Raw genomic sequence first — 25,995 nt, 5'->3', positions numbered from 1 at the left:
GCCACAAAAACTGGACATAATTAAACCTTAAGGAACTGAAGGACATTCTTTCAGCCCAGGCAGAAGTGAATGATATGACAGTAAATTTTTGCCATTTTATTCTTTTATAGCCGGGGGGACATCCAGAGATGGCATAGAAGGTGAGTAAAAGCCATCTAGTCTGTCTGTTTACCACTGATCTCCCCCTTGATAATTCCTTGGTCTCTATCGTTCCTCCCCTGAGAACTGCTGTCACTAACGCATCACTCCTACTCTGCCTGAGAGGATGGTGTCTGCAGCCTGAGAGACTGTGCTAGAGCTGATCTATTCATTATCTGGCAGACAACGCTCTCACAGGCAATTCCATTAGCAATATCCACCTCAATGTATATCTTTTTAAGTGTCCGGTTTCCAACCACATAGATCTAAGTGTCATTTTGGGTCCCTTTTTTTGACATTGGAAATCACTAACATAGTGCAAGTTGTGTTTATTGCCCTCTTTCTTTCAAGCTGCTGGATTGAGAGAAGTTTTCCTTTAAAAAATGTCCTATATGCTTTGCTGGTAAGGACACTGCTCTGGCTGGACTAAGAGAACTAATAACAATGAGCTTTCCACATAAGGCCCACAAAACATAAAATTAAATTTATCTTTGAAATGTGAATCTGCATTTCAAAAATATTAGTATTTCAAAATTAGGTTAAGAATATTGGGAAATTACCTTTGTAAGTTATTTAAGCTCTACACTTAACTTCACATTATTATTGTTGTTTAAATGAAAAAAGTAATCCAGTGAAAATTAAATGAGCAATTTTCATGTGAAAGCCTCTGGGCATTATTAAGATTCACAGCACAAAGTGTCATGCTGCTTCATAATAAGTTGATGTGAGTAAGGTATTAAATACCTACTGCCTTTATAACTTTAAAACATTTTGCATTACCAGTTTCTGAAACAGACTGACAACCAATTTTTTTACGTAAATACACAGCCACAGGTTACATGCTCCAGCATCTTCCAGTGGCAGCATCCATCCTCCTATACTTTGGCAGGCAAAATAACCCTGATTAAATTAATTAGTGCCTTCAATTACTGTTGAGCTCATTAGCAACCCTCTAACATTGTATGTTCTGAAGACATATGCTTAAGTGCAGTAAATGTAGGTATTGGTTCATTAGCAAGTATGATCAACATGGGTTATCAAAAACATTTTTCATGCATGACAAATAGAGCAAATTGCTACAACAATAAAAGAAATATATAAGATCTACAGCAGGTTCATCTACATGATGTAATAATTTGTTAACATAATTAGAAGCAGATTTATAATAATTTAATTTTCCATCTTTTTTAGTCTAAAGAAGACTAGGGGTACTGTCCTTCTTTCTGCAGAAAGTTTGTGCCCTGGTTGGCATAATGTCAGGTGAAATTAAGACTGTACAATGAAGAAGGTGTTCTTTTAGATGTGATAGACTCCCTTTAGAAATCTTGCTGATTGCACACGGGCTGTGTAATTACAGGCACTTGTGAACTGTGCTTCATTACCATGACAAAGTGTTGGCACTGGTGAGACATGTAACCCTCCCAGTATTAAATGAACATAATTCAAGTACTCTTTTAGAATCACCATAATCATTTGAAAAAAAACAGCACAGAGGCATGCTTAAGGAACATGGTAACAGCATAGTTGAATTTTTACCCCCAAAGATTAAAACAAGGCAGTATTTATTTTGGGTAATAGAAATCTCATTATTTTTAATATTTTCTTTTGACTAAAGAAATGTAAATGTTGCCATTAGATTTCCACTGGAAGCTTCTGTTCTTGTGTATTATAGGCAGAGTTGCAGTATTTTTATCTTTTCTGTATGAACCATGATACATTTTAAGTTTGGCACACTTAATTTTCAAAGAGAATTACACTAAAAGGAGAACTCTTACTAGATGTCAATGAATGGACCTATGACTGATGATAGTTCTAAGTTGTAGAGGTGCACAAGTAGGTGCAAGGAAATATTCTTTCTTAGCTTAAGACAAAAGTACTTACTTATGGAGAAGAGAAATAAACAATGGAAGGGTTGACACTGCCTTCATTGGGATCAAGTGCAAATTTCTGACTGATTTCCAAAAGGGAAAATTTCACACACAAGACTTGCTACAAATTCAGTTTATATTTGAAGGCTCCAGCAAAGAAAAGAGAGATTCATCTATTCTGTGCTAGTCAAATCAGATGTATCTGCCAATTCGAGCATACTTTGTAACTTTCTGATTTATGATCTTTGAAAAGTATGATCTGATTATGATCATACTTTTTGACTTTCTGATTATGATCTTTACATATGATACTCATATGTATTTATGAAAATATATAACTTTGATTATGACTTTCCAAAAAATGTATTTTTTGGAAATGGTTACACTAACACAAAGTTACATTACTGTGTAGTTCATAACTCATTAACTGGAGAAATGCAAATTTAAAAATAGAAATATTTCTACTATGCAGTATTACAAACATACATTAAATAAAGCCATATGTAAGGAAAATGCACAAAACTTTAAGCCTTTCACTTTGACATTTTCTGCTAAAAAGTTTTGATTTATGGCTTCTGCTTCAAGACCTTTGTGAATGTTCACAAATAAGCAGAATTTGCATACTGTTCTAACATGCTTTCAAAAGGAAAAACTGCTTCCCTTGTAGAAAACACTAAAATTAATTTGAGAAGAAAAATCATGAAAAGAGAATGAACAATGCCCTGGTCATGCAAGCTCTCCTCATTAGGCATTTATTGTATGGCCTCTGGAAACCTGGCCACTCACATAAGTGTTTAGAATACTAGATTATGTCACATTCACCTTTCACATAAAATTTGGATAATCAGAATAAATTTAATGGAATTATGTAAAAACTTCTTCCCAGCACAGTGCTTGCAAATTACTCTACAGCTATATGTATTTACATTTGGGCTTGATAATTTTTAGCCAATGCCTTGATTCATTTGACCTCCTCCCACTATGCTCTGCAGAGCTGCAAGGAAAGGACAGCAGTACCCAAACCCAACTCCCTCTATCAAACCTAAGTATCAGATAGGAATAGCGAAGCAGAGGAATGCAGATGAAACTAGAGAGAATACATGGTCAGTCAGTGTAAACCGTTTTTAATATTCCATTTCCCATCAGAGAGAATTTAATTGTTTCTTAAATGGCTCTAAAGCCTCTGAATGAGTAAGCCTATCCAACACAGCAGACATTTCTTTGAAAAATAAGCTCTGTCATAAATATTGATCTATCATAACCATAGATCATTCTGGAGTCACAGCAATCTCTCCTTGCCTAATTAAACTGTGCTAATATGAAAATGCAGGCCAGGCCCATAAGGCACAACAGATCTGAGGGAGTGTGGAAATGCCTGGAAGTTGCAAGCTCTGGGCAGAGAGGCAGAAAGGCACAGGAACTGTGCCTGCATGCTAATGAACTCCACCAGATTGTAATCCATACAGATGCAATTTAAATTCTCTTCCACATCCTCAGCCTCTAATTCTCCTAATTAACCTGCAGCCATGAGATAAGCAACCATGCAGAGGGAGGGGGAGACTCAACAGAGGTGACAGAAGGCAAAAGACTACTCCTTGCCACTTCCCCATGACATTTTAACTTTTACCTTACAAGCATTCCTGGATTTAGACCTGGCAAAAATGTTTTAGCAATCACAAAACACACACTTCCACAACCACGTGGCAGCACTTAAAAGCATTTTACTCCCACTTGACAAGAAGCTTTGTTAAAGATGGCAGGCAGTATTTCGCCAGTTTGGTTTATAGTTTTTGTAGAGACACTCAGCTTCCTACAGAGGTTAAAGTCTAATAGAAATCAATTTATTTCCAGCTCCAGCACCATGCAGACTGGCAAAGATACCATAAAAGAGAACTGCTATACTTTATTTCAAGTGGTGTCACAGCAACCCAGCAGTGTTGCATGTTACTACATGTAGAAACCTGTTACAAACCATAGTTCCCACAGCCATTTCCCTCAAATTCTCTATAGATTGGATCTACAATCACAAGCATTCCTAGGATCTACAAACTGCAATTCTTCAACAGCACTCCAACGCTGTCTTAATACCTAACAGATCCAGAGAGATCTGTCTGTTTTCAGTAAAATTCCTTGTAATTTACAGTCATTTAAAAACAGAATTTGTTGAAGTGTTTTTTAGTAATCACAATAAAACAAACTGCTGTCTATGGTTTTGGGCATTTTCTGTGGTTTTTTTGTTTTGTTTTGTTTTGTTTGTTTTCTTTTTTTTTTTCTTTTTTGTTTCTTTGTTTCTTTGTTTGTTTGGGTTGTGGCTTTTTTTTTAACGAGTGGCAACAAAGAGCTGCTTTCAGTAAGCATCGACAGCCCTGCTACTCCACCACAATTAAATGAGATGAAAAGTATTTGATTGTCCATTTACCAGTATTTGCATATATGAAAAGATTTTGCCCACGCAAATGTATGCAGGTGTTGTTTAATAAAAAGATTCTCATGTGTTCTTTTTTCAGTACAACTCAGAAATCTGAAGGAGTTACACAATTTCGCAAATGGCTAATCTCAGCTTTCCATCTCTATTACTGTTATTTTCAAATCTATTTCAATGATCCCTTTAGTGTTTACATTTAACATCTGGCTAGTATCTTACTAGCTTATTTGAAGAGAGTTGGTGTCCTCATTTTGAATTTTAATGAAGACCACACTGCATAAATCACTGACATTAGATCCCCTACTGGTACATTTGGCCTTGATAGAAAGCTGAAGCAAGACAAAAAGAATTAAATGCCATTACATTACTGCAATTGAATATTCCAAGTCATGGGTCGTCCACAGCATCTGACTGCCACAGTCAGTCTTTACATAGTTCAGGGGTAAAATTAAACAGGTCTCTTGATTTATGTTATACCATGTGTTCTACAGTCACTTAGAAAGCTGTGATTTTTGTTTTTCATCTCTGAGAAAGGAAAAATGCCACACTGGGACTTAACTTGTATGAACACTTACAAGTATTTTTAGACAGACAATACTGATTTGCTTTGTCAAATTACCTGCTACTGCACTCCTATATTCATAACAGAAAGTCATAGCACAGACTGAGACAGGGAAAAAATCGAGATATACTAAACTTGACAAGGGAGTCAGACTCTACTCACTTAGTTCTCAAGTCTTTTATTCCATGCTGTGCTCTGAGAGAGAGAGAGACTACTCCAGATCTTATATTGCAGCTTCTAAACAGGAGAAGCTCAGGCCTCTTGGAGATACCAAAAAATACAGAGAATACGTGATCTCTCATGCTGATTTTCTTATCTGTATCTAGAGATGTGTTAATTTATGCACAAATCTAGCTGTGTGTAATGATCTTGCTTTTTTCCCTGCTAGCTCTGCAGAGTTAATGTTAAGCCTTCTCATAAAATGGTCACTATCTGTGGTCTTCAACCTGAGAAAGTTCTTGACCTGAATGAGCTTTTCCTTCATTGACACTGAGATATCTGAAGTTTTTTGAGCTCATTTCACATAGAGGGATTCATCTTTCACAGTCAACAATGCTGAAGTCTCTGAAATTTAAACTCCCAGAAAGATCTCAGAGAAAAACAGAAACATATGTCTCACATTAAGAACTAAGACATAAAAACATTACAGAAGTATTCATACTGACTTTAGAATGTGATCATTTACTGCACAGCAGTGGGCATGGGCATTGAGAATGCCATCTGCTGGTAAAAGAAGCATGAGGGATCACAATTCCTTGTAAGGCAACTTCAAAAAATGGGAAAGGTTAAGAAACATGATGCAGATGGTCAGTTGTTTGGTTTTGGCTTGTTTGGTTGTTTTTTCTTTTTTTTTCTTTTTTTTTTTAACTGCTAATTGAAGGGTTTTTGTTGGTTTGTTTGTTTGTTTGTTTGTTTTTTCCTCCAATAAACTAGCTTTACTTACCTGCATGATATGATGAATTTTACATAGAAACTTAGGAGGGAATGGATTTTGAATCAGAAGAGTATTACACCTTTATTTTCCACTGGAAAAGACTGACTTCTGAAAATAGTAACAATTTAAAAGACATCATACATAATAAGGAAATATGAATAGAGCTGAAACACTGAGATTGCTTGTACTTTCTTGTTCTTCTGGAGGGGAAACCATATGAGGAGCAGCTGAGGACACCTGGCTCTTCAGCCTGGAGAAGGCAAGAGTGAGGGGAGGCCTCAGTGTGATCTTCAACATCCTTGTGATAGGGAATCAGAGGGACGGGCATTCATTTCTTCACTCTCATGACAAGTAACAGGACTCAAGGAAGTGGCATGAAGCTGAGTCAGGGGAGGTTTATGTTGGATATGAGGAAAATGTTTTTCACACAGAGGGTGGCTAGGCACTGGAACAGGCTCCCCAGGGAAGTGGTCACAGCATCAGCCTCATAAAGTTCAAAAAGTTTTTTGGACAATGCTCTTGAGCACATGGTGTGTGTAGCTCCTTGGGTGTCCTATGCAAGGCCAGGAGTTGGACTCAGTGATCATTGTAGCTCCCTTCCAACTCATCAAGTTCTATGATTCTGTGATTCTCCTATTTCACAGGATCTCAAAAGTAATTCTCAAGAATTTATGAACTATTTGGTGAGAATATGGAAAGTCTAAATCTCTACAGTAAAAATTGAAAAAAAAAAATCAAACTCAGCAGTGAATCTATTTGCTAGTGCACCATCACCTAGAGCAAGTGTGATTCCAAGCTTTCTGTGGCCAGTTTGTGATTTGACCACAAACAGTGGACAATACCTGTCTGGTAACTCCACTTACAATACAATGACTGTTGTCACAGGACTACAGCAAGGCAGATCCACAGAAGCTACATCTCTGCTGGTTTCAGAACTGTCTCTGCTGAGCTGAAAACATCTTTTCTTTCTCTTTTTTTTTTTTTCCCCTCAATGATAACTGATGAAGTGTTTTATTGTGTCCAGTTCCACAGCCAACAACCAAGTTACCTAAACTATCTTACAAAAACCAACTGGTCTAATATTGGCCTAGCGTTTTCTGAGAGTGTCCCATCTTTGTAAGCCAGTCAGATGGGGCAGTAAATGGGAGTAAGATTTGGTGGGGTTCAGCAAGGACTTTGGTCTAAATTTAATTTGATTATTGCTTAGACTAAGTTAACAAGCACTGACAAAGGGATGTCCAGATGTCAACTCCAACATATTTAATAGCAGAGGGAAGTCTGGAAGAAAAAAAAAAACCTACAAAACATAATTTGTGAGCAAAGTAATTTCTGACCACAGCTTTTCCTAAACTCATCTCTTACAAAGTACACATTTATTTATTGTCTCCTGCGGTGCAGTTCCAGAAAGGCAGTGCACCTGGGAGATACAAAACTGACAAGATGCCGTTCACATTTTACCAGTAAGTTACCATGACTTACTCTGACATATAGAAAGGCTCCAAGAGGAAGAGCATGGGTAAAGGAAGGTAAGTGTCATCTTGGATGAACACAAGATTCTCTCAAGTCTTGAAAACTTCTGCTAATTTGAAAACAGCATTTCACCCATTTCAGGAAAGAAGGGAATAGAATACAAGGTTTAAAATCAACTTAAGGAATGAAAAAAATAAGGAAAATAAGAAAAATTACTTTAAATGTTAGTGTCACGGAATAAAGCCTTTGATCTATGCTGTGTCCATGCAAAAACTGCCCTTGCAGGGATACCAAAGCTAACTTTGAAACACGGCAGTAGAGCCCTGTTAAATCAGAGCTATGTTGAAGGTAAATGCTGGTGTGGTGAGACTTTCCTGATGGATCTTCTGAGAGGCCCATCACTGGTGAGATCATTCTTCTTCAAGGGACTGAAGTCTGGGGCTACACTCTCCTGGGTGGAGGTACCAGCTCATCTGTGGCTGTCATGCTAGCTCTACACAGGACTGCCCTGCATACCACTCTTTCACTTCTAATTGTGAAAGAAAGATCTTAAGGGGCTCCCTTCTTTTAACATTGTCCCTCAGGGTTTTTTTGTGACTAAAAGTCTAGACATGAAGGCAAAAAGTGTTAAATCTGCCAGGATTGAAATATTGCCCTGAATATAACACGCTGAATACAACACACAACTGCTAGCCTCAAGAGCTATCCTGTGTTTTAACACAGGAACTCTGTTAAAAACTCACTGGATTCTCATAACACTCTAGGAATGCATGAGGACACAGGTAATTATATAGATTTCCAGCTGTTTCCTGACACTGCATGAAAACATACTCCAGTTAGGAATGAAAGTCAGAGAAGCATCAATTCTTCAAGTATGTAACATGCTGTATGAAACTCAAAAAAGTAGAGACACACAAAATAAAGTGAATCTTTAAGAGTTTTCCAGATTCTCTGCAAGAAGCTGATTCCTTGGTCCAGAATATACATTCAATTTAAAGCAATTTAATTACAAAGGGAGCACACAGCCCATGAAACAGTCCAGAAATGAAAATAATACCTATTTAGGTATGCAGGTGTCTAATGAATTGTTGCATTATACTGTTCAAGAGACTGAACAGTAAGTCTATAATATTTAAGGAAATCTGCTGGCTTGGTGTTCTTGGTCTCCTTCCTCTGATTACTGTCTACAAATGGCTGTGGAGAACCCACAGCCCACACCAGTTAGCACAACCCAGTAAATGAGCTTCCCCCACTTAACAGCTCCGAACAGATTAATACTTTAAGATCCTGCTATTCATCACAAAATGAGTATGTTGGCAAAGTCTCATTTCACATGATAATCCACTCCTTGACATACAATGACACTATCCCACCAATGCTGAAGACAAAATGTGATTCTTGTTATAATTACAGGCTTTAATAGGTAAAGAGGGTTGTTCGCTGCAGAGCAAATATTCTCACTAGAGAGTCTTCAAGAATACAATCGGTGCACCCAAACTACTTAGGCCATTGAGATGGTGCTATGATCATAGATGCCCATCCCTACTTTTTAAGTAGTAGGTTTCAGATAGGTAAGATACCAGATTGAAACATAAAAAGAATGGAATTACTGAAACAATGGACAGGAAGATTAAAATATGAAAGGTTGCTGGGAAATGGTAAACGTACAAGAGACTAATTAATATTGAAAAATATTTAAATCTTCCATGTCTAATGAACTTCTAGAATTTGAGCTTTGCAGCTAGTAATGCTAGGTTAGAAAAAATCAATAGCACTATATAAATTATTATGAGCAATGACATTAAATTATTCGTTTGAGACAAGCATTAAGTCCTATCCCAGGATAATCCTGTGTAGCATCCCATGAACTCTCCCAACTCAGTCAATACCCAAGTCCTCGGCCCTGGCAATGGCAGTAACTACTCACCATAGAGTCAGCCCTCCTGGGGGGAAAAACAGTCTCCCATTTGGACTTCAGTGCTGCAACTTCCCCTGGTTTCTTCTTTCCCTGTCCTCTCACTGGATTGGTATCCCTGGTGGCCACCCCCCTTTCCCTGGAGACCAAACCCCTCTGTCCAGCCCTTAGGTCTACCCCCCCACCCCTTCCCCTTCTTAAGCTGTCTCCTCCACGTGGTCAGCCTCTTTTTTACCTCGCTGGGTTCCCTTCAGACAGATGTGATATCCTTCGCTGGAATAAAACCCTGCAAAAAAGAGCCTTTCTTGCCTCTATCGCTGAGCCAGCTGTGGTGAGTGTTGAGTGAGGGTCTGACTGCGTTGCTGAAGATTATCTCAACTTGGTTTTCCACAGGAGAGGCTTGTGGGGGACAGATTTTAGGCAGCAGCAGCCACTACTCCAACACCCACATTTTTAATTGGCGCCCAATGTGGGGCAGACCTTGAGGCTTTATCTAGCCTTTTGAAAGCATCTCCATTGGATCTCCTCTAAATTCTAAGTCACAGCCACTCTTCCAGTTCCCTGAGAGAAAAATCCACAATTTTCTGGGGGATTTCTCTGGGAGTGGCCGACAACCCTGGAAGCTTCAAGGACCAGTCTAATTAGCGAAACCTCCTCTGAGACTTTTTTTTTCTGACACACCGAGGTGATGAGTATAGCCCGGTGACTGTCACCTTTTTTTTCCTTTCTTTTATCTCTTACGAGGCAGAGGGCTTAATGGGGACCAAATTCTCCATTGAGGAGAAAGAAATTTTTTCCCAAGTTTCTAATCTCCTTCTTAAATAAAATGTTAACTTCTCTAAGGGTTCTTTTTCTCTAGGTTTTCAAGCTCTTTCCTGGTGCTACAGCTGAGTCAGTTCTGTCTGTTGAGTTCTGCGAAAATGTAGCAAAAACAATGTATCAATTCCAGACTGAAGGTGATTTTTGGGTTGGGAAGTTCTATCCACTTTTTCACTCCACTTATAAGGTGATTCAAGCTTTGGGAGAGGGTTCTAAAGATTCTAAAAGCTCTGTATCCCTGCCTTTGTTTCCCAACCCCCCTGACCCTTCTCCCCTATCCCCCCAGGATAGGTCTGGAGATGGAAACTGCCTAAAACAGGCACAGGAGAGCTACCTGCTTTCTATATCCTCCAGTCCCCTCCCGTTCCTTTTCCTGTCTAGTACTGACCATGCTAGTCTGGGTTCTTTCCAAACTTTCTCTCCTAAAACCCTCTACCCTCATCTGAATTTGACTGCTATAGAAAAAGATGGTGTTGGCCACATGGCCAAATCCTGCATTTTAAAATCTCCCGCCCCAGGCACTCATGTTGGTGATGGTGTCTGGGATCCTCCTCCTCCTCCCTTCCCTTCCCCAACACCACCTCAGAACCCCATTCCTGCAGCAGGTACCGCCCCCGCTCTGGGCATTCCCCACAGTGCAGGTGCCGCCCCCGTTGCCGCCCCCACATCAAGTTTCCTCGTGCCCGTGATTCCCTCTCCCCCTGCCGCAGTCCCTCCCCCTGTTGCTGCCCCAATCCCTGAGCTCCCCACCCCCGTGTCAGGTTCCCCCTTCCCCTCGGTTGCTCCTCCTCCCACAGCCGCCCCTCCTTACATTCCTGCCCCTGCATCTGGCTTTCCCATCCCCTCTTCCAACCCTATTCCCCCTCCCTACCCTGTCCCCCCTGCGCAGCAACCGGAGAGCAGATCTCCTAGCCATGGCAGTGTAGACCACACTACCAGACATTTTCAATCAGGCCAAACTGAGCCATCAGTTTTTTCACCAAAATGTGCCAGCCCTTGTCCGGATGTTTAAAATCACAAGGGAACAGGCAAGAGCAATCGTGGGCTCCTGCCCCAATTGCCAAGAATTTGCGTTGCCCTCTATGGGGGCCGGGGTTAACCCCCAAGTCCTTGAAAGTTTACAGCTGTAGGAAATAGATGTCATGCACTACGCACCTTTTGGGAGACTAAAATACATACACATGTCTATAGATACATTCTCTAGGGCTGTATTCGCATCTGCCCACTCAGGAGAAAAGGCCAAAGACATTGCCAAACACTTTCTTCTAGCATTTTCCACACTAGGCATCCCCCGAGCTATCAAAACAGATAATGGTCCTGCTTACACCTCCAAAAATTTCAAACAGTTCCTAGACCAATGGGGAGTGAAACACACCACTGGCATTCCCCACTCACCAACAGGGCAATCCATTGTAGAGAGAGCTCACCGCACACTCAAGACAGTCCTTGACCAGCAGCATGTGTGAGTTGAAACACTATCAAATGTAGCAAGATTATGTAAAGCTCTCTATGTTATCAACTTTCTCAATAATTCATTCACAGAGCCAAACCCCCCATTGTCAGGTACTTTTCCAACACTAGCAGAGCTCAACTCACTGAGAAACCCCCTGTGCTGATCAAAGACCTGGAATCCAAGCAAATAATAAGTCCATTTCCATTAGTAACGTGGGGGAGAGGATATGCTTGCATGTCCACAAAATCTGGCCCCAGGTGTATCCCCGGCAAGAATGTCATACTGTTCATTGAATCGCCAAGTGTAGCTCCCAGAGACACTTCCCCAGAACCTCAGAGACAAGAAAGAGACCAAACTCGAGAAGCGTGGAGGAGGAGAAAGAAAAAGACTGTATATACAAAGGTCCCTCACAGAAGAAGATGATCCTCTGCTGCTCCTGAAGACAAAAGACTATCTGTTGAATTTTATTCACTCATTGTTTGCAGTTACCCCTTTTTTTTTTTTGCCTTTTTTTTTTTTTTTTGTTGACTTTACCTCTTTTTAGTTTGCTACCTGTTATCCCCCATTGTTTTCCCACCCCTTTTCTACTCAATAAAACTGAGGGAATAAGAGGGGAAGGTAAGTGGGGTTGTTAAAGTTACACAAATCTATTTTCTCAAATTCACAGACCAACTCATCACCCCCAAGCATCCTGTTATATTTCCTTGTCTAGTGTATGCAGAAGTCCATTGGGAAGGTCTTCTTAGTAAGAAAAAAAGGGGGAGTTGTAGCATCCCATGAACTCTCCCAACTCAGTCAATACCCAAGTCCTCGGCCCTGGCAATGGCAGTAACTACTCACCATAGAGTCAGCCCTCCTGGGGGGAAAAACAGTCTCCCATTTGGACTTCAGTGCTGCAACTTCCCCTGGTTTCTTCTTTCCCTGTCCTCTCACTGGATTGGTATCCCTGGTGGCCACCCCCCTTTCCCTGGAGACCAAACCCCTCTGTCCAGCCCTTAGGTCTACCCCCCACCCCTTCCCCTTCTTAAGCTGTCTCCTCCACGTGGTCAGCCTCTTTTTTACCTCGCTGGGTTCCCTTCAGACAGATGTGATATCCTTCACTGGAATAAAACCCTGCAAAAAAGATCCTTTCTTGCCTCTATCACTGGGCCAGCTGTGGTGTTGAGTGAGGGTCTGGAGGTTATTTCAACTTGATTTTCCGCAGGAGAGGCTTGTGGGGGACAGATTTTAGGCAGCAGCAACCACTACTCCAACACCTGCATTTTTACTCCTGAAGGCTTGCTTTCTGTATCTGTTTAAAGTATTGGCCACATACAAAAAAATATATATTTTTTAAAGTTTTTCCAAGTTCTGTGCAAGTTCTAGAAGAGCATGAAAACTACAGGACACAGTCTGAGGTTAAGAAAGCATGCTGGAGGGCCTTAATACCCATGACAGGATGTGTGCTGTTTCCAGGCCTTAAGATCAGAAGCAAGACTCCTGTAGTTGGCATCTCTTTGGGCTCTGTCAAATTTCATCCCCTTTACTTTGAGAAGTTAAACAATGGTGTCAGCAAGAAAAAAATCTGACTGGAACACAAAAACCTGCATGCAATGTCATGCTCTGCAAAAAAAGTTAGAGTAGAGGAGGAAGGTGGGGCTTTTTAGTTACTAAGGTGGGGGCTGTTTTGAGACTGGTTGGGCATTATTTTGCCTGTGTGAGGTGCTGAGCAATTTTCTTCACTGTTCTTGGGTTTGGTTGTTTCTTTGGTTTTGTCTTCACCTATTGATTCACCTGTATCTGGACCAGTGAATTTTCTGATTTTTGCTCTTTTCAGTCTCTCAAGTGTGGGGGAGATACTTAATCCACCATAAAGAGCTTACAAGAGCTGGGAATGCTTATTCATTACTCAGGTACATGGGAGCCAAAGCTGGGATCAGTCTTTTAATCACAAGAGTTACAACTGTCATAACACTGGCCCAGCTTCCAAAGGTAGCCTTTGACAGTGGGGAGTTGACTTCCAGGTTAAAGTCTGCATAGTTCCTTAGAATCACTCAGAGATTATACAGTCTAAGAATATGGCTAATCTTTTGCAAGAGGTTTGCTTGGTTTTTCTAGGTGTTTGGTTTTTTTGGGGGGGGGGGTTGTTTTTTTTGTTTGTTTGTTTGGTTTTTTGTTTGTTTGTTTGTTTTTTGTTTTTTTTAAAGTCCCACACATAGCTATGCATGAGACAGGGGCAGAGGGACACAGGACAGTGAGTCATCTCACCATTACAGACAGGTTTGAAGTACTAAAATACATAGAATTGCAACACCAAAACAATACTGAAATTCACACTAGTTTGTTTATGAATTGGTTATTATTTTAATATAATTTTTTACACTCAATTTTTTATTTTATCAGCAACTAGTTTTGAATCACAAACAGATTTAAATCTGTAAATCCAGGTCACCAGGAGCACTGCTTTTCTTCTCAGCTCTAGGAACAGATTACCACCAGCAACTACAACCCCAAACTAACCATCCTGCCTTTTTGGTGGACCATCTGGGGAGCTGATGCAAAAACATGCACCTTTCTTACAGAACTATCCAGCTATCTATTTAGGACTGACTGCAGTGCTTAACTTGTCTACTCAGAGGGGCTGTGAGGTACTGTGGAATACTCCTGGCAGTCAGGATCACACAGATTTGCAGCCAGTGTGGATGCACCTCTTGTAGCTGTCTCTACAAGGCAGATGACAGCTGGAGTACTTGCAAGGTTGAAATCAGTAGCCACAGTGTCAACTTTCATTCTACAGATGGCAGTGGGAATAAACATGAGCTCCCCATTCCACCCAGTCTGGAAATAGGGAGTGTCTCTACTCTTCTTACTTGGTTCTATTTCTGAATATAGTGGTAGGCAATTCACTTCAAATGAAGTAATATTTTTATCTTTCAAGAAAGAAGATAAAATGTTCACTTTTTTTGCTAATTATGGGGTATTTTTGTCTTTGTTCTAACTTCAAAATACTAGATAGTACTTTCTCTAATCCAAAATCCAATCCAATTATTTCAGAGGCCTTTGGCTCAAGTCTCTTCTCATTATAAAGTCCAATTAAAACCTTTAAGATTTCTCTCAAGTAACTGATAAATTAAATGAGAAAGTAACAAATTCCACAAAAGTAAAGTACGTAAGTCTTAACAAAATTAGGAAAAACAAACATCTGACAAAAGCATTGCACATGACAAAAAGAAATTTGATTTTAAAAGTGGAAATGATATTTTGGTTACATATTTATCATAAATCCATAATGGAAGAGATGAGAGGTAGGTCATCTGTAAATGATACTGGGCAGAGGTCAGAAATAAAATACTGTTGAAATTTTCAGTTTCAGAATTCCCACATAGACAAAATATTATAAAAAAGATTGAGGAATCTAACAAGCAACATATTAAGAATTATAATAATTCTATCAGATAACCCTTAACAAAGTAATCTTTGTGAATATACCTGTGAATATAATAAGCATATTAGGTATGCTTAATTTTCATTCTAATAAAGACGAATGGGGATTCAAATTTCATAATGCGGTTAAAATGCTATCATTATTCCTAACTAATTTAATCCTATGCCTTTGGTAGCTGCCTCACACAAGCAAAAACCTGTTCCCATAAAACAGGGGCTATTCTATGACAATTGAACTTGCTGTATTTAATTTTGATACAAGGCATTTAAAAATAACCTCTCACTAATTTTGCTGATTCACACTAACAGCTTAGCATCAGCAGGTACCAGTGTTTTGGCAGCAATGCAAATGCATGTTAATTTTCTTTTAGCTCTTTCCTAAAAAAAGCAGAAATGGAAGTCAATGCCAGAATGATTGTCACATTAGTGCAACACCTTACGCACTGTAAAAAAGATGATAAAGAGACTTATTAGAACATCGACGGAATTTTAAATAAGTACTAAGAAAAGAAGGCTTTGACAATTCTTGTATCCAAACACATAGGCTATTGCACTGTAATCCTCTCCTGAACCACCAAAATCCTAGCATCTCCCCACAAAAAGCTCAGGAGTCCAGTGCATATGTTCCCATCAACATCCTCCAACAGGACCCAGGGGCTCCTGGCTTTGTGCTGCTGAGCAGCTCCAAGGCTGCAGCCCTGGACCACTGGCAGCTGCAGGTCTCCCTGCAGGGACACCATTTGCAGCCACTGCAGCATGAGTCAGCTCAATTACCTTTTCGAGTCTGCCTCCATTTTCTTTCTTTCAATGCACACTTAGAGACATGAAGCAAGTCTAGTAGCCAACTAAATTTACTTCCCCAAACATATGAGCTAAAATGATCCCACTCAATAGCTACTCCAGCTATCATCACAGCCTCTAAATACCTGAAGAATCCTATTTGTAGCATGTCCCTAAATGTGCATACCAGGCCACTTAAGATCTTAAGCAAAATTAGTTCCTAGGTGGTTATGGCACTCTGATAGCACCTGAAAAATCTGGTCTTGACTTCCTCTCTCTTTTCCTTTTCTTTCATTTCAAATGATAGATTTAGCTCAAGTACCTATGTCCTGATTTTGATGAACTGCAGTTTTCAAGTAAATCAGCACAAAACCCATGCTGTTCAGAATTTTATTAGTGATCCACAAGTTCACATGGCAAGCTACTAGGTGTGATGTTAACTGGTTTTAGATCTGCTTTGACAAAGGAAATGGGACTATACACCACTTTGTCGATGTATGGAGCTGTACACATTGATGACCAAAATTCTCAGATCCAAAAATTCTCTGCAATTTATGAGCCTGAAACAGTAACTTTTGAAATGGTAACTGTCAGAAGTGAAGTTGTTAAGGCTTTATGGAACAATGACAGTATCATAAAGCAAAGACTTCTCAGGAAGCTTGAAGGAGGCAAGCCCACTGCTGCTTCTGATGCAGGTAGCTGCCAAGAGGAAATAAACATGTCTTGCACTTTGCTAAGATCCCCTTTGGCTGCAGGAAGGCTGGCAATAAAATAGTCCTAGACACAGGTAAGGAAGGACTCACTTAAGTCAGCAGTTGGCATCTGCACTGGCTAATGGGCAACAGGAGGCCTCCTGGTACTATTCAGATAGGAAATGCATAGATGATAACCACAGGACAAAGTACAAAGTAGCCACAGTGCATATCTTGAGCAGTATTTATTAGAAGGTTGACGGTGAACAGCTATTTAAATAAAATGGATTTTACTAGACAAAGGCTTGAATATGCACAAATGCGACAGTTAAGTGTCTCCAGATGGAAAATGACGGATAAAATACAAATGCACAAGTCTTCCAGAAGGGCGCTCAACAGCTTCATCCTACCCCACCCAAAAACATGGTCTCTTGTGAAGCTGCTTTATGCAGCTGAAACTTTCTTGTTAATTAAGCAAAGATTGGTAGGTACAGCTGCAATTTCAAATGAGCTCTTTCCAAGACTCTCCACTTGTTCTGCCTCACTACCAGATGCACATTTCCTTTTCCAGCTTGTACATTGTTTGCCTTTTTTTGTCCTTTTCATATTACCGTAAGATGGAAGTTATCAGTACCTAACAAAGAAAACAGAGGCACCACCCCTTTAAAGCAATGTTGCTTGTTGTCGTGGCAACCATTTAATTAGTTGTGTTACTCATTTTTCACCAGCACCTGGCAACATCACCTCTCCAAGATCTGTTATTATTAAGGAGTCTGCTAACTCAGCTGCTTTACAAGGTAGCAGAAAAAAAAAATCTGCAGGCATTTCCATTCTGAATCTTATTTTTCAGGAATCACAAATCACTCAAAATTTGCCCAACAGCTGAATACAATGTGCACAAATACTACCCTGACAACCTATCCCCTTGAAAAGAACACAAAAATAGTCTTGGGATCAAATCATGCTCCCTGCAGTACCAGTATCTACATTGCTATTCACTACACAGGGAGAGGCATCAGACCATAAATTCTTTAAGTGAAAACACGCAAATGCTTTAACAGATAATCTCTTACACATCTTTCTTTTGACATCATAGGCGTATGGCATGGGGACAGAATTGGCCCCATTTCCTCCAAGCTTCCTTGTTCAGAAAGATTGCTACCCTTCACATTGTTGCTGTCCTCAAGCTGTTCTGAGAAGCACACAAGCATGTACTTAGCCACCACTGCAATTACCATAATTAAACATGATAATCAAACAGACTCCAGTCAGCCAGGAGTTGGACCTGAGAAAACCAGGAGCCTTCCTCAAGAGTGAACTGTTCCTCTATGTAAGCTGCACAGAGACTTCAGACTCAAACGGCTGAAAAAAGGTTGTTTAATTACATTCCACAGGCAACCCCATCACCTTGGATGAATACTTCTTTTGGACAAAATGTCACCTAATTGCCTAATTCCATTTCTGAGTTTAGGACCACAAAGGAATACATACTTACAATCATCTCTTTGAAAGTCCACAGTTTCAGTGGTTGAACACCCAACATTTAATATTTGCGTGCTGTAACAAAGTAAACATTCTGACATCTTATTAGAATGTGGCAACAAAAAAGCCTTCTCTCTGCCAAACAGCAGAGAGGATACAAAGGAGCCTCATACAGAATTCAACATCAGAGAACAGCAGAAAGTAAAATAATTCTCTGATGTGTACAGTGGGATTCTGGAGGTACAAATGCACTTCTCCACAAAATTTTAGATAAGAAGTTGGTCAAAACAGACAGCTTTATCCCTTGCTATTGCCTTTATTCAAGTTTCAGGCTTACTTAATGCATTTTAAACACAGATTTTGGCAGTTTATTGTTTAAAGATTGAAGAGTAGTGAAAAACACATTCATTTCTGCTTGTCAGAGATGTTGAGTTCCAGTCACATGTAATTAAGCTAGAATTCAACACAATGACAGATTAAACAGCAAATTCTAGACAAACAAGGGTGAAAGAAAAAAATCAATCAAAATACAATTCCCAGGGAAAAATTCCTAAACAATTCTACATTCTTTCTGCCGAAAAAGGGGTGCACAATCTTATCTTATTCATTATTTTAATTCACGCAGTGGTATTAGAATGTATCATCTAAAAGAGGCAGTAAAAATACTAGTCATGCTGTAATATTTTTGCTACAGGAGCAACATAGGATATTTAAGTTTTTAAAGTAAAACACAGATATGCCAAAAATGGAATACACTGCATTTTGCATTTCTTAAATTCCCTCTCTATAAAGCAAAGCAACAAATGTCACTGAGAAGTTGAATTGGCTTCATGACATTTAAAATGAAATGAAAGACATGTATTATAGGCCCTAGTTTACATCCAGATAAATAAGGGGCTACATGTCTTTACTGAAAAATCTTCTGTAAATGCTGTGTATTATTTTATTAGTTATGTTGGTTTTCAAACCAGAGGACAAATCATAGAAGTATATAATTTTTCTTAACCCTGGCAGTGCTTCACTCTTTCTAGATATGGGGAGATACAGCAAAAACTGCTCTAACATATGCTGCAAGAGGAAAAAATTAGTTACATAAGACATTTTAGTAGATTATTTAAAACCATCAGGGGAATGCTGTCATGCTAGCAAGGCATCAGGTCTCTGTCAAAAATGCATAGCAACTGACCACAGGAAGTTGATTTAGTAGTATGATACAAAACTTCATAGCCCTTTTTCACCACACATGAGATATGTTTCAGAAGCTGGAATTTTTAACACTTGTCAGTAGTAGGTTGTACTGTATGACAGCACTCAACATGCATATGGCCCAATCATTTCACCAATCAGAAACCTCTACTACTTTGAAAAGGTCATATATGTTCACATGAGAAACCTGATTAAATTCATCCATACTCATTCAGCAATGTTATTAAGAGTAATGAGATCTTAGAAAACTTACCAGACACTTGATTCTCATGAAACCAGAACAAACCCAAACTTTACACTTCACAAAACTGGTAAACAAAAGTTTCAATTTATTGAATGAATCCTCTTAAGGAAGAATGGGCTTGAAAAAAAGGCAGCAAAAGAGATTTAGTCTTACTGGCCCTATACATTTTTGATTTCCTCATACAAGCCAAAGAAAGTTCCTGGGAGTGAAGGCAGACTCATCATAACTCAGCTTCACATACCAAGAAAGATAACTAAATTCAAGTCCTTTGGGAAGAAACAAAGAGCTTGAGCTGCAGTAATGCAACAGTAACATCAGCTCTGGCTCTGTCCAACTATAGAGCCAACCTTTCCAGTTATTGTGTTGTATGTACACCATCTACCACAATAAGCTTCCGTCAGTGGACTACTAGATTGGTGCCACATGAAGAAACTGTTCAATCAAAAGATAAGTTTTCTTAACTTTAAAAAGGCCCTAAAATTAATGGGCCAGGCAATTTCAGAGTGTAATTTAGCAGTTCTGTTCTTAAACTCACCTCGAACTTCAGGAGAGAATCGAGCTGAATGGCGAGACACAAAAAGTTTCAGTTCTTGATCCAAGTTGCATTCGACCAAGTTTGTGTCCCATGATCGGATTCCTAAAATTCAAAATACAAAACACGTGTAGCTTGACACATGAGTACTGTAAGTTTTAACCAAGTACTTTTCTATTTGCACTCAAGCGATTTGCATATTTCTAAATTCCAAGCCCAGCCTCACTTTTTTCCAAGGCACAAAGCTATTTTTTAAAATGCACTCAGAAGGATTCTGACAGGAATCAGAAAAAGACCATCTGCCTTTCCAAAGGGTGACCATTCTTTAAGGTCCCAGCTTAAGAACTGCAGTAGTAGCCACTTCACAGTAAGTTAACAATGTCCCTGACATGACTTTAAAATCCCAACATACAGATTTACAAAAACAGAAGAGTGAATCACCCAGAGGCCATTTCAGTCGTGTTGCCCTTTTGAGAAGAAAAAGGCAGCACTACCTAGCATGTTGCTAATTAATATTTAAATATAAAGCATTAAATTGCTGACGTCTTCATTCAATATCTTTGAAGCATACCATATTTTAAGTTAAAATGTAAGTGATCTTTTATTTATAAAGTGTCAGAACTCTAGTTCTGAAATTTGAAAATGCTGTGCTTGATCTTTAAAAAAAAAAAAATTGCACATCTCACTTCCCTACTGTTTTTCTCCCAGCTACTTAAAAAGTGAGACACTTGACACTTATATGACCAAAAACTATATTATTCCAAAGTAGATTTTTAAGGACTGAAATTCGACCAGAAAAAAAAGTCATTGCAGCCAAAAGACAAGGTTATAGTTTTCTTCCATATGATTTCAATGAACAATTTGAAAAAAAAAAAAAGTAGAATATACTTCAGATTTTTATATAATTGTGTTTTGAAAAAAATTGAATTGTTCTGAAAATCTTCTACTTTTGAAATAATGAGCAGGCGGTAACACTACAAGTGAGTCTAGGCACTGCTGCAATTTTGAAAAACAAAATTGCACTCATTTTTTTGTCCTAAAAATGAACTAGCAAACATAAAATAGACTGCTGGTGAGGAAGTGTCTAGTGGCTCCTCCCCACATGACCATGCTTTTGCATGGAATTATTGGATTAGACCACTTTGGGGTTTGACAACAAGATGCCTGAAGAGATGTGTGTCCAACCCCTCAGAATGACTCTAGAATTAACACTTCTCTTGGGGTTTCAGGCTGTGGATGTTACTGTCAATGCCACTTCCCATGCTATATGTATTTTCTTTTTCAAGGCAGCAGAAATGTCAGAACTTAGACTGGCAGAAGCCATGTTGCAGGGATGAAGCATGAGGAAAAAAGAAGGAATAGCAGAGAAACCAGATCTGCAGTGCTAGTCTCCCATTGCAGCTCCGAGTAGGTTCTCCATGCAAATATGAACATCTGCATTTCAAGAGCCTGAAGCCTCTGCAAGAAGAGTGCATCCAAGTAAAGGTAGTAGCAAGCTCACTGTAACATGCTGCCAACAATTAAGTAGCTGCAATTTGAATCTTAAGAAAAAATTGAAAATACAGTGTGTGCATGTGTGTTCCATAACCACTTGAGAAAAATAACTGAGCTATAACCAGCCACCTCCACTTCCTGACTGATGCATCATTGTTCAGAGGCATAAGCAGCAAAACTCTTCTTCAAGCCTCCTTACTTTGTTTTCTCAGAAAGCACTTGACCATATGGTACATTTCTGGGACAAGTTTTGGCAGGCAAATACATCTAAACAGGCTTTAATATCTTCCAGGTGTTGGAATATTTGAGAGCAAAAACACCAAGATGATATAATACCATACAAGTAGAGCACATATGAAAACAATAATTATTAAACTGACATTGATCGCAAAGCTGAAGTACACTGAATGAATGCGTGCTGAACTTCAAGAAGCTTGAAGAGAAACAGCTCCCTGGCCTATGACACCAAGCATGGGCAGAGAAACTACAATGCTTTCTGGAGGTCAGTTAACATGGACTATGATTCATCAATGCTGCTAATGAAAGGACTCATCCACCATCCCTAGGTGCTTTAGATGAGATCGTAATTTGCTGTAGGGATAAGGTTCTGATTAGATGTAGTCAAAATTGCTCAATCATTGCCTGATTGAGCCAGGCAATGTCCAAAATACAGGACTCAACACAAAATAAATAGGAAAAAAATGCCAAGTGGATAAAAGCCTTTATGCCCTATGCATGCAGCAGTCCTAGAAGCTGAAGCTGGAATTTGAGTAGATTATCCAAAATATGCAACTGCATGATTCAGCAATCTGGATGCAAAAATTATGCATGTGTATTATAGCAGAGCAAAATGTATTAAATGAATCATATCACTAAATCTGGTTTTTGGTGGAACAAAGATAAACATGGAACTAAAATCCAAGGTCAATCCAATGATGGCTTAGTAGCTGTAAATATAGCTGAACTGGAGCTATTTCTTTCTTTCTGCAGTCTTAGGAGCGCAATGCCACTAGACACAGGACTAATAAGTCAGCAGGGAGGGCACACCCAGTAGCATTTGCTAAATCAGTGGAAAAAATCTTGAAGCTTCCTCTTCACTCCCCTCTTCTCTTTTGGTGGACGGTGGGTTGGAGAATTGCCCCCTTAGCAAAGTCACATCCAAAATGTAATTACTGAAAATGCGTCTTGCCTCACCATTCCCTCCCCATGATATATTAAGAAATGACTCTGCATTCCACCAGGTTGCGTAGCATCACGCCACTGATGTGTTATCAGCAGATGTTTTCTTTGACACGTTGCTCTGCAGTTTGGCGCATGAATCCACAGTTTTCAGTGATGGTACTCAGGAGATGTACCAGAGAAGACAGTAAGGCAGAGTTATCAAGAACCAAAATGCATTTAAAACTCTATTGAGAATAAAGGCAACAAGAAGTGTTTTTTTCCCAGACTACAGCAGACTTTCCAAAGAGAAAAATATTAGCTGAGCCTGCAATTGCCTCATGTAGACAAAGCATCAGACTCCCACTGTATTCATCCAGGAAAACGTACCTAAAAATTTCACCAAGGAGTTTCTTAGCAGGCAAAAATCCCAGTCAGATGCTCTGATACTAGAAACATCAAGGTGACTTCTAGTCCAAAATTATTAATTAAAAGGCCAAACACTCCATCTGAACACCTAAACCTGTAAGTGGGTGTCATGCTTAGTGGCAGGAGATAGCAGCAACTGAGCTATGCAGCAGCGACTGTACAATAGGAGATTCAAGAAGGGACTGGAGAGCATTTCTTCAGAGGGAGGATATTAGCTGTCTTGAGGGAAGAAATTTTACCATTTTGCTTTATAATCTTTTACAATTTAATTAAAATGCAGCCAGTTCTCTTCTGGCACAACTGAAAATTAAGACAGAGTTAAGGAAGTGCAATGTTGAAGAAGCTCTGAATGACAAAGCACCTGCCTCAGTAGCTCTCCCCAAGAGACAATGGTAGCAATAAAGACGAACAGGTTATGATGAAACTGGTTAGCTGAGATGAGGATGCCTTTTACCTCAAACAGTAATGAAAAGGAATTCAGAGAAATAAGCAACTAAAGCAACAATGGTTGAGAAAGCAACAATAGAGACACAGATGAAGTCCTAGCTGGACTGCTGAACCACACCTACATGACAAGGCTGCTACCAATTCCTCGTTCCGGGATCTCTTCTTCACTCTTAACAATGGCAGTTCCAGAAATCTTTGTTTTCACCAGCCCAGAACAAAAAATACATATTATAAAATCAGCTATCAACTGAATTTAAGTAACTGTAAGGTCCAGCAATAATTTTCTTCATGTGTTATTCCACTAATACCGTTGTATATTTTGTTATGATTTTTTTTCTCCTCTCCGCATATACACTGCAATCTATTGTATCAGAAACCTCAACGAAAACTTATAAAACTGTCATTTCACTTGCAATACCACACTGCATCGCCGTCTTAAGAAAAGGACAAATAAACGCCGAGTCAGGGGAGCCCGCAGTCGGACAATAACGAGGCTGAGCGCTCGGGTAACAGCTTTGTTACTCATATGGGTTATCTTTATTGGAATATATGCGCGTATATAGGACTTGGGTCCTGTAAAATTGTCCAGACGACAGAAAAGTCCCAGCGCCCAAAGTTAGACACAAAGGCGCGGCTGCGCTCCCGCCCCCGCAGCCTCTGCTGCCGAGGGAAAACGCCCCGAACCCCGCCGGCTTAGCGTGGCGGTGGGGGACGGGGAACTGCGGGCGGCAGCCGCCTCGCAGCCCGAGCCCAGCCCATCCACCCCATTCCCAGCCGCCCTTTGTCCGCCCCGAGCAGCCACCGGGACCGCAGTGCGGACCGTGCCACGCCCACCCGCCGGTGTCTCCGGGCAGACGGGCTCGGTGGCGGGCGCTGCGCTCCCGACCCGGCCCCTCCGCCCAGCGATGGCGGGGACGGGGCTCGCTACGGCTTTCCGCAGCCCCGCTCCGCAGCGTCCGCACCCCGCGGGGGAAGATGGGTGGGTGGGCGATTGCGGCGGGACCCCCGGGGAATAAAGAGCCGAAGACCGCATCTCGGCGGGATGCATGTTGGGGGCTATCCTGGCTCCCGGCCGCGCCCAGGGAGGGGCAGGGCGCCGGCGGGGGGTGTCGCGGCGCTGCTTGCGGCGCCCCAGCTCCTGCCGCCTCACCTCGCTCGATATTGGTGATGGCCCGCCGCAGGTGCTCCTCGGTCACCAGCTCGCCGATGACCACCAGCAGGTAAAACTTGCTGTCTAGGAAGCGGTGCGAGAGACTGGGCGAGGTGGAGGTCGGGTTAGGGATGCTGCAGGAGGGCTCCGAGTCCACTTCCACCACTACGGTGGCCATCGCCTCCGCCCCGCGGCTCCGGGGCGCTGAGCGCAGAGGGGCCGCTCGGCGGCAGCTCCGCGGGCGGCAAGGAGGGAGTGAGGGCGGGTGGGGAGGCGGCGGCGCTTTTATACGGAGACGGTGCAGGGCAGGGACCTGGTGAGGAGGAGGAGGAAGGGGGGGAGCCGGCGCATCCTCCGCGCCGCCGCCGCCGCCTTTCCAGCATCCACAGCTGATGTCATCTGCGGCAAATCCTCCCCGCGGCGGCCCCCGGAAGCAGGAAGGACGCGGGGGGCGAACAACGCCCCGAGGGAACGCCAAGGGGTGCGCCCCGCGCCTGGCTCCCGGCCCGGCCGTGGGACCCCTGGACCGACTCCCCTCGCCTCCCTTGCTCCCCCTGCCCGTTCGGGGTGTCACCCTGCCGGCCGGTCACCCCGAGGCCCGTCCCTTAAGACAGGGCGATGAAGAGCCGCAGGTGATGGCCTGGCAGACCTGCGGAGCTCATGTGGGAAAGCCAGCATCGGGACTCCTGCAGCGCTCCAGAACCGGATGAAAAAGCAGTGTCACTGCCCAAAGCCAGTTGTCCTCTCCTACATCTTGCTGTACCACTGCCGCAAAATTTGAGTCATACTGAAACACACAACCTCACCCAGCAATCTAAATATTCTTGCTAACTTTTTAAATTTAAAAGCAGTTAATTTGATAAGATACTTCACACATAGTCCTTCTGCACATATTCAATGTCCATGGATGTATGACACCAGAAAAACACTGGTTTTGGACAAATGCTGAAAGCCGTAGTCTTAGCTTATTCAAAGCTGCAGAAATTCAAGGGCTTTGGTAAGTAATGTTGACCAGGCTCAAGCATCTCCAGGGAGCAATGATAGCAGAAAACTTACACAATGACAGAACCAAAGGTTTCATTTCTCTTCTCATAGATATTAGTATCTACATCCCAATACTCAGTGCTAACCACCTCTGAAAAGTGTGTTACTCTCTCCTAACAAGGAATGGAGAAGTTAAATCTGTCTGGGATGTTCCTCTCACTTTAATGACATTAGCAAGCCACTCGTTTACACTTAAGCCTCTTGTTTATATGGCTCAAGTGATGTGGGATAAATTTCACTGTGACATAGGAAAGGATATAAACTTTTATAGCTTGTTTTTTAAGATAACCTCTTGTCCCTGACTGAGAAGACACTTTCTCTGTCTGCAGC

At 41.0% G+C, this 25,995-nt stretch overlaps 1 protein-coding gene across 1 annotated transcript in view; it reads right to left on the bottom strand.

Annotated features, from left to right (window-relative positions):
* Window positions 1-24,799, bottom strand: part of MAP1B (microtubule associated protein 1B) — a 76,343-nt gene extending 51,544 nt beyond the window's left edge. Inside the window, exons 1-2 of the mRNA XM_053932942.1 lie at window positions 24,622-24,799; window positions 19,947-20,048 (exon numbers count right to left, since the gene is read on the bottom strand). Of these exons, the coding sequence (XP_053788917.1) occupies window positions 19,947-20,048; window positions 24,622-24,799 (280 nt within the window). The remainder of the gene's footprint in view (window positions 1-19,946; window positions 20,049-24,621) is intronic.
* Window positions 24,800-25,995: the final 1,196 nt, after the last annotated feature.

The sequence above is a fragment of the Vidua chalybeata genome, chromosome Z (genome assembly GCF_026979565.1).
Source record: "Vidua chalybeata isolate OUT-0048 chromosome Z, bVidCha1 merged haplotype, whole genome shotgun sequence".
Classification (NCBI taxonomy): domain Eukaryota; kingdom Metazoa; phylum Chordata; class Aves; order Passeriformes; family Viduidae; genus Vidua; species Vidua chalybeata.
This window is presented reverse-complemented; position numbering and strand designations above follow the sequence as displayed.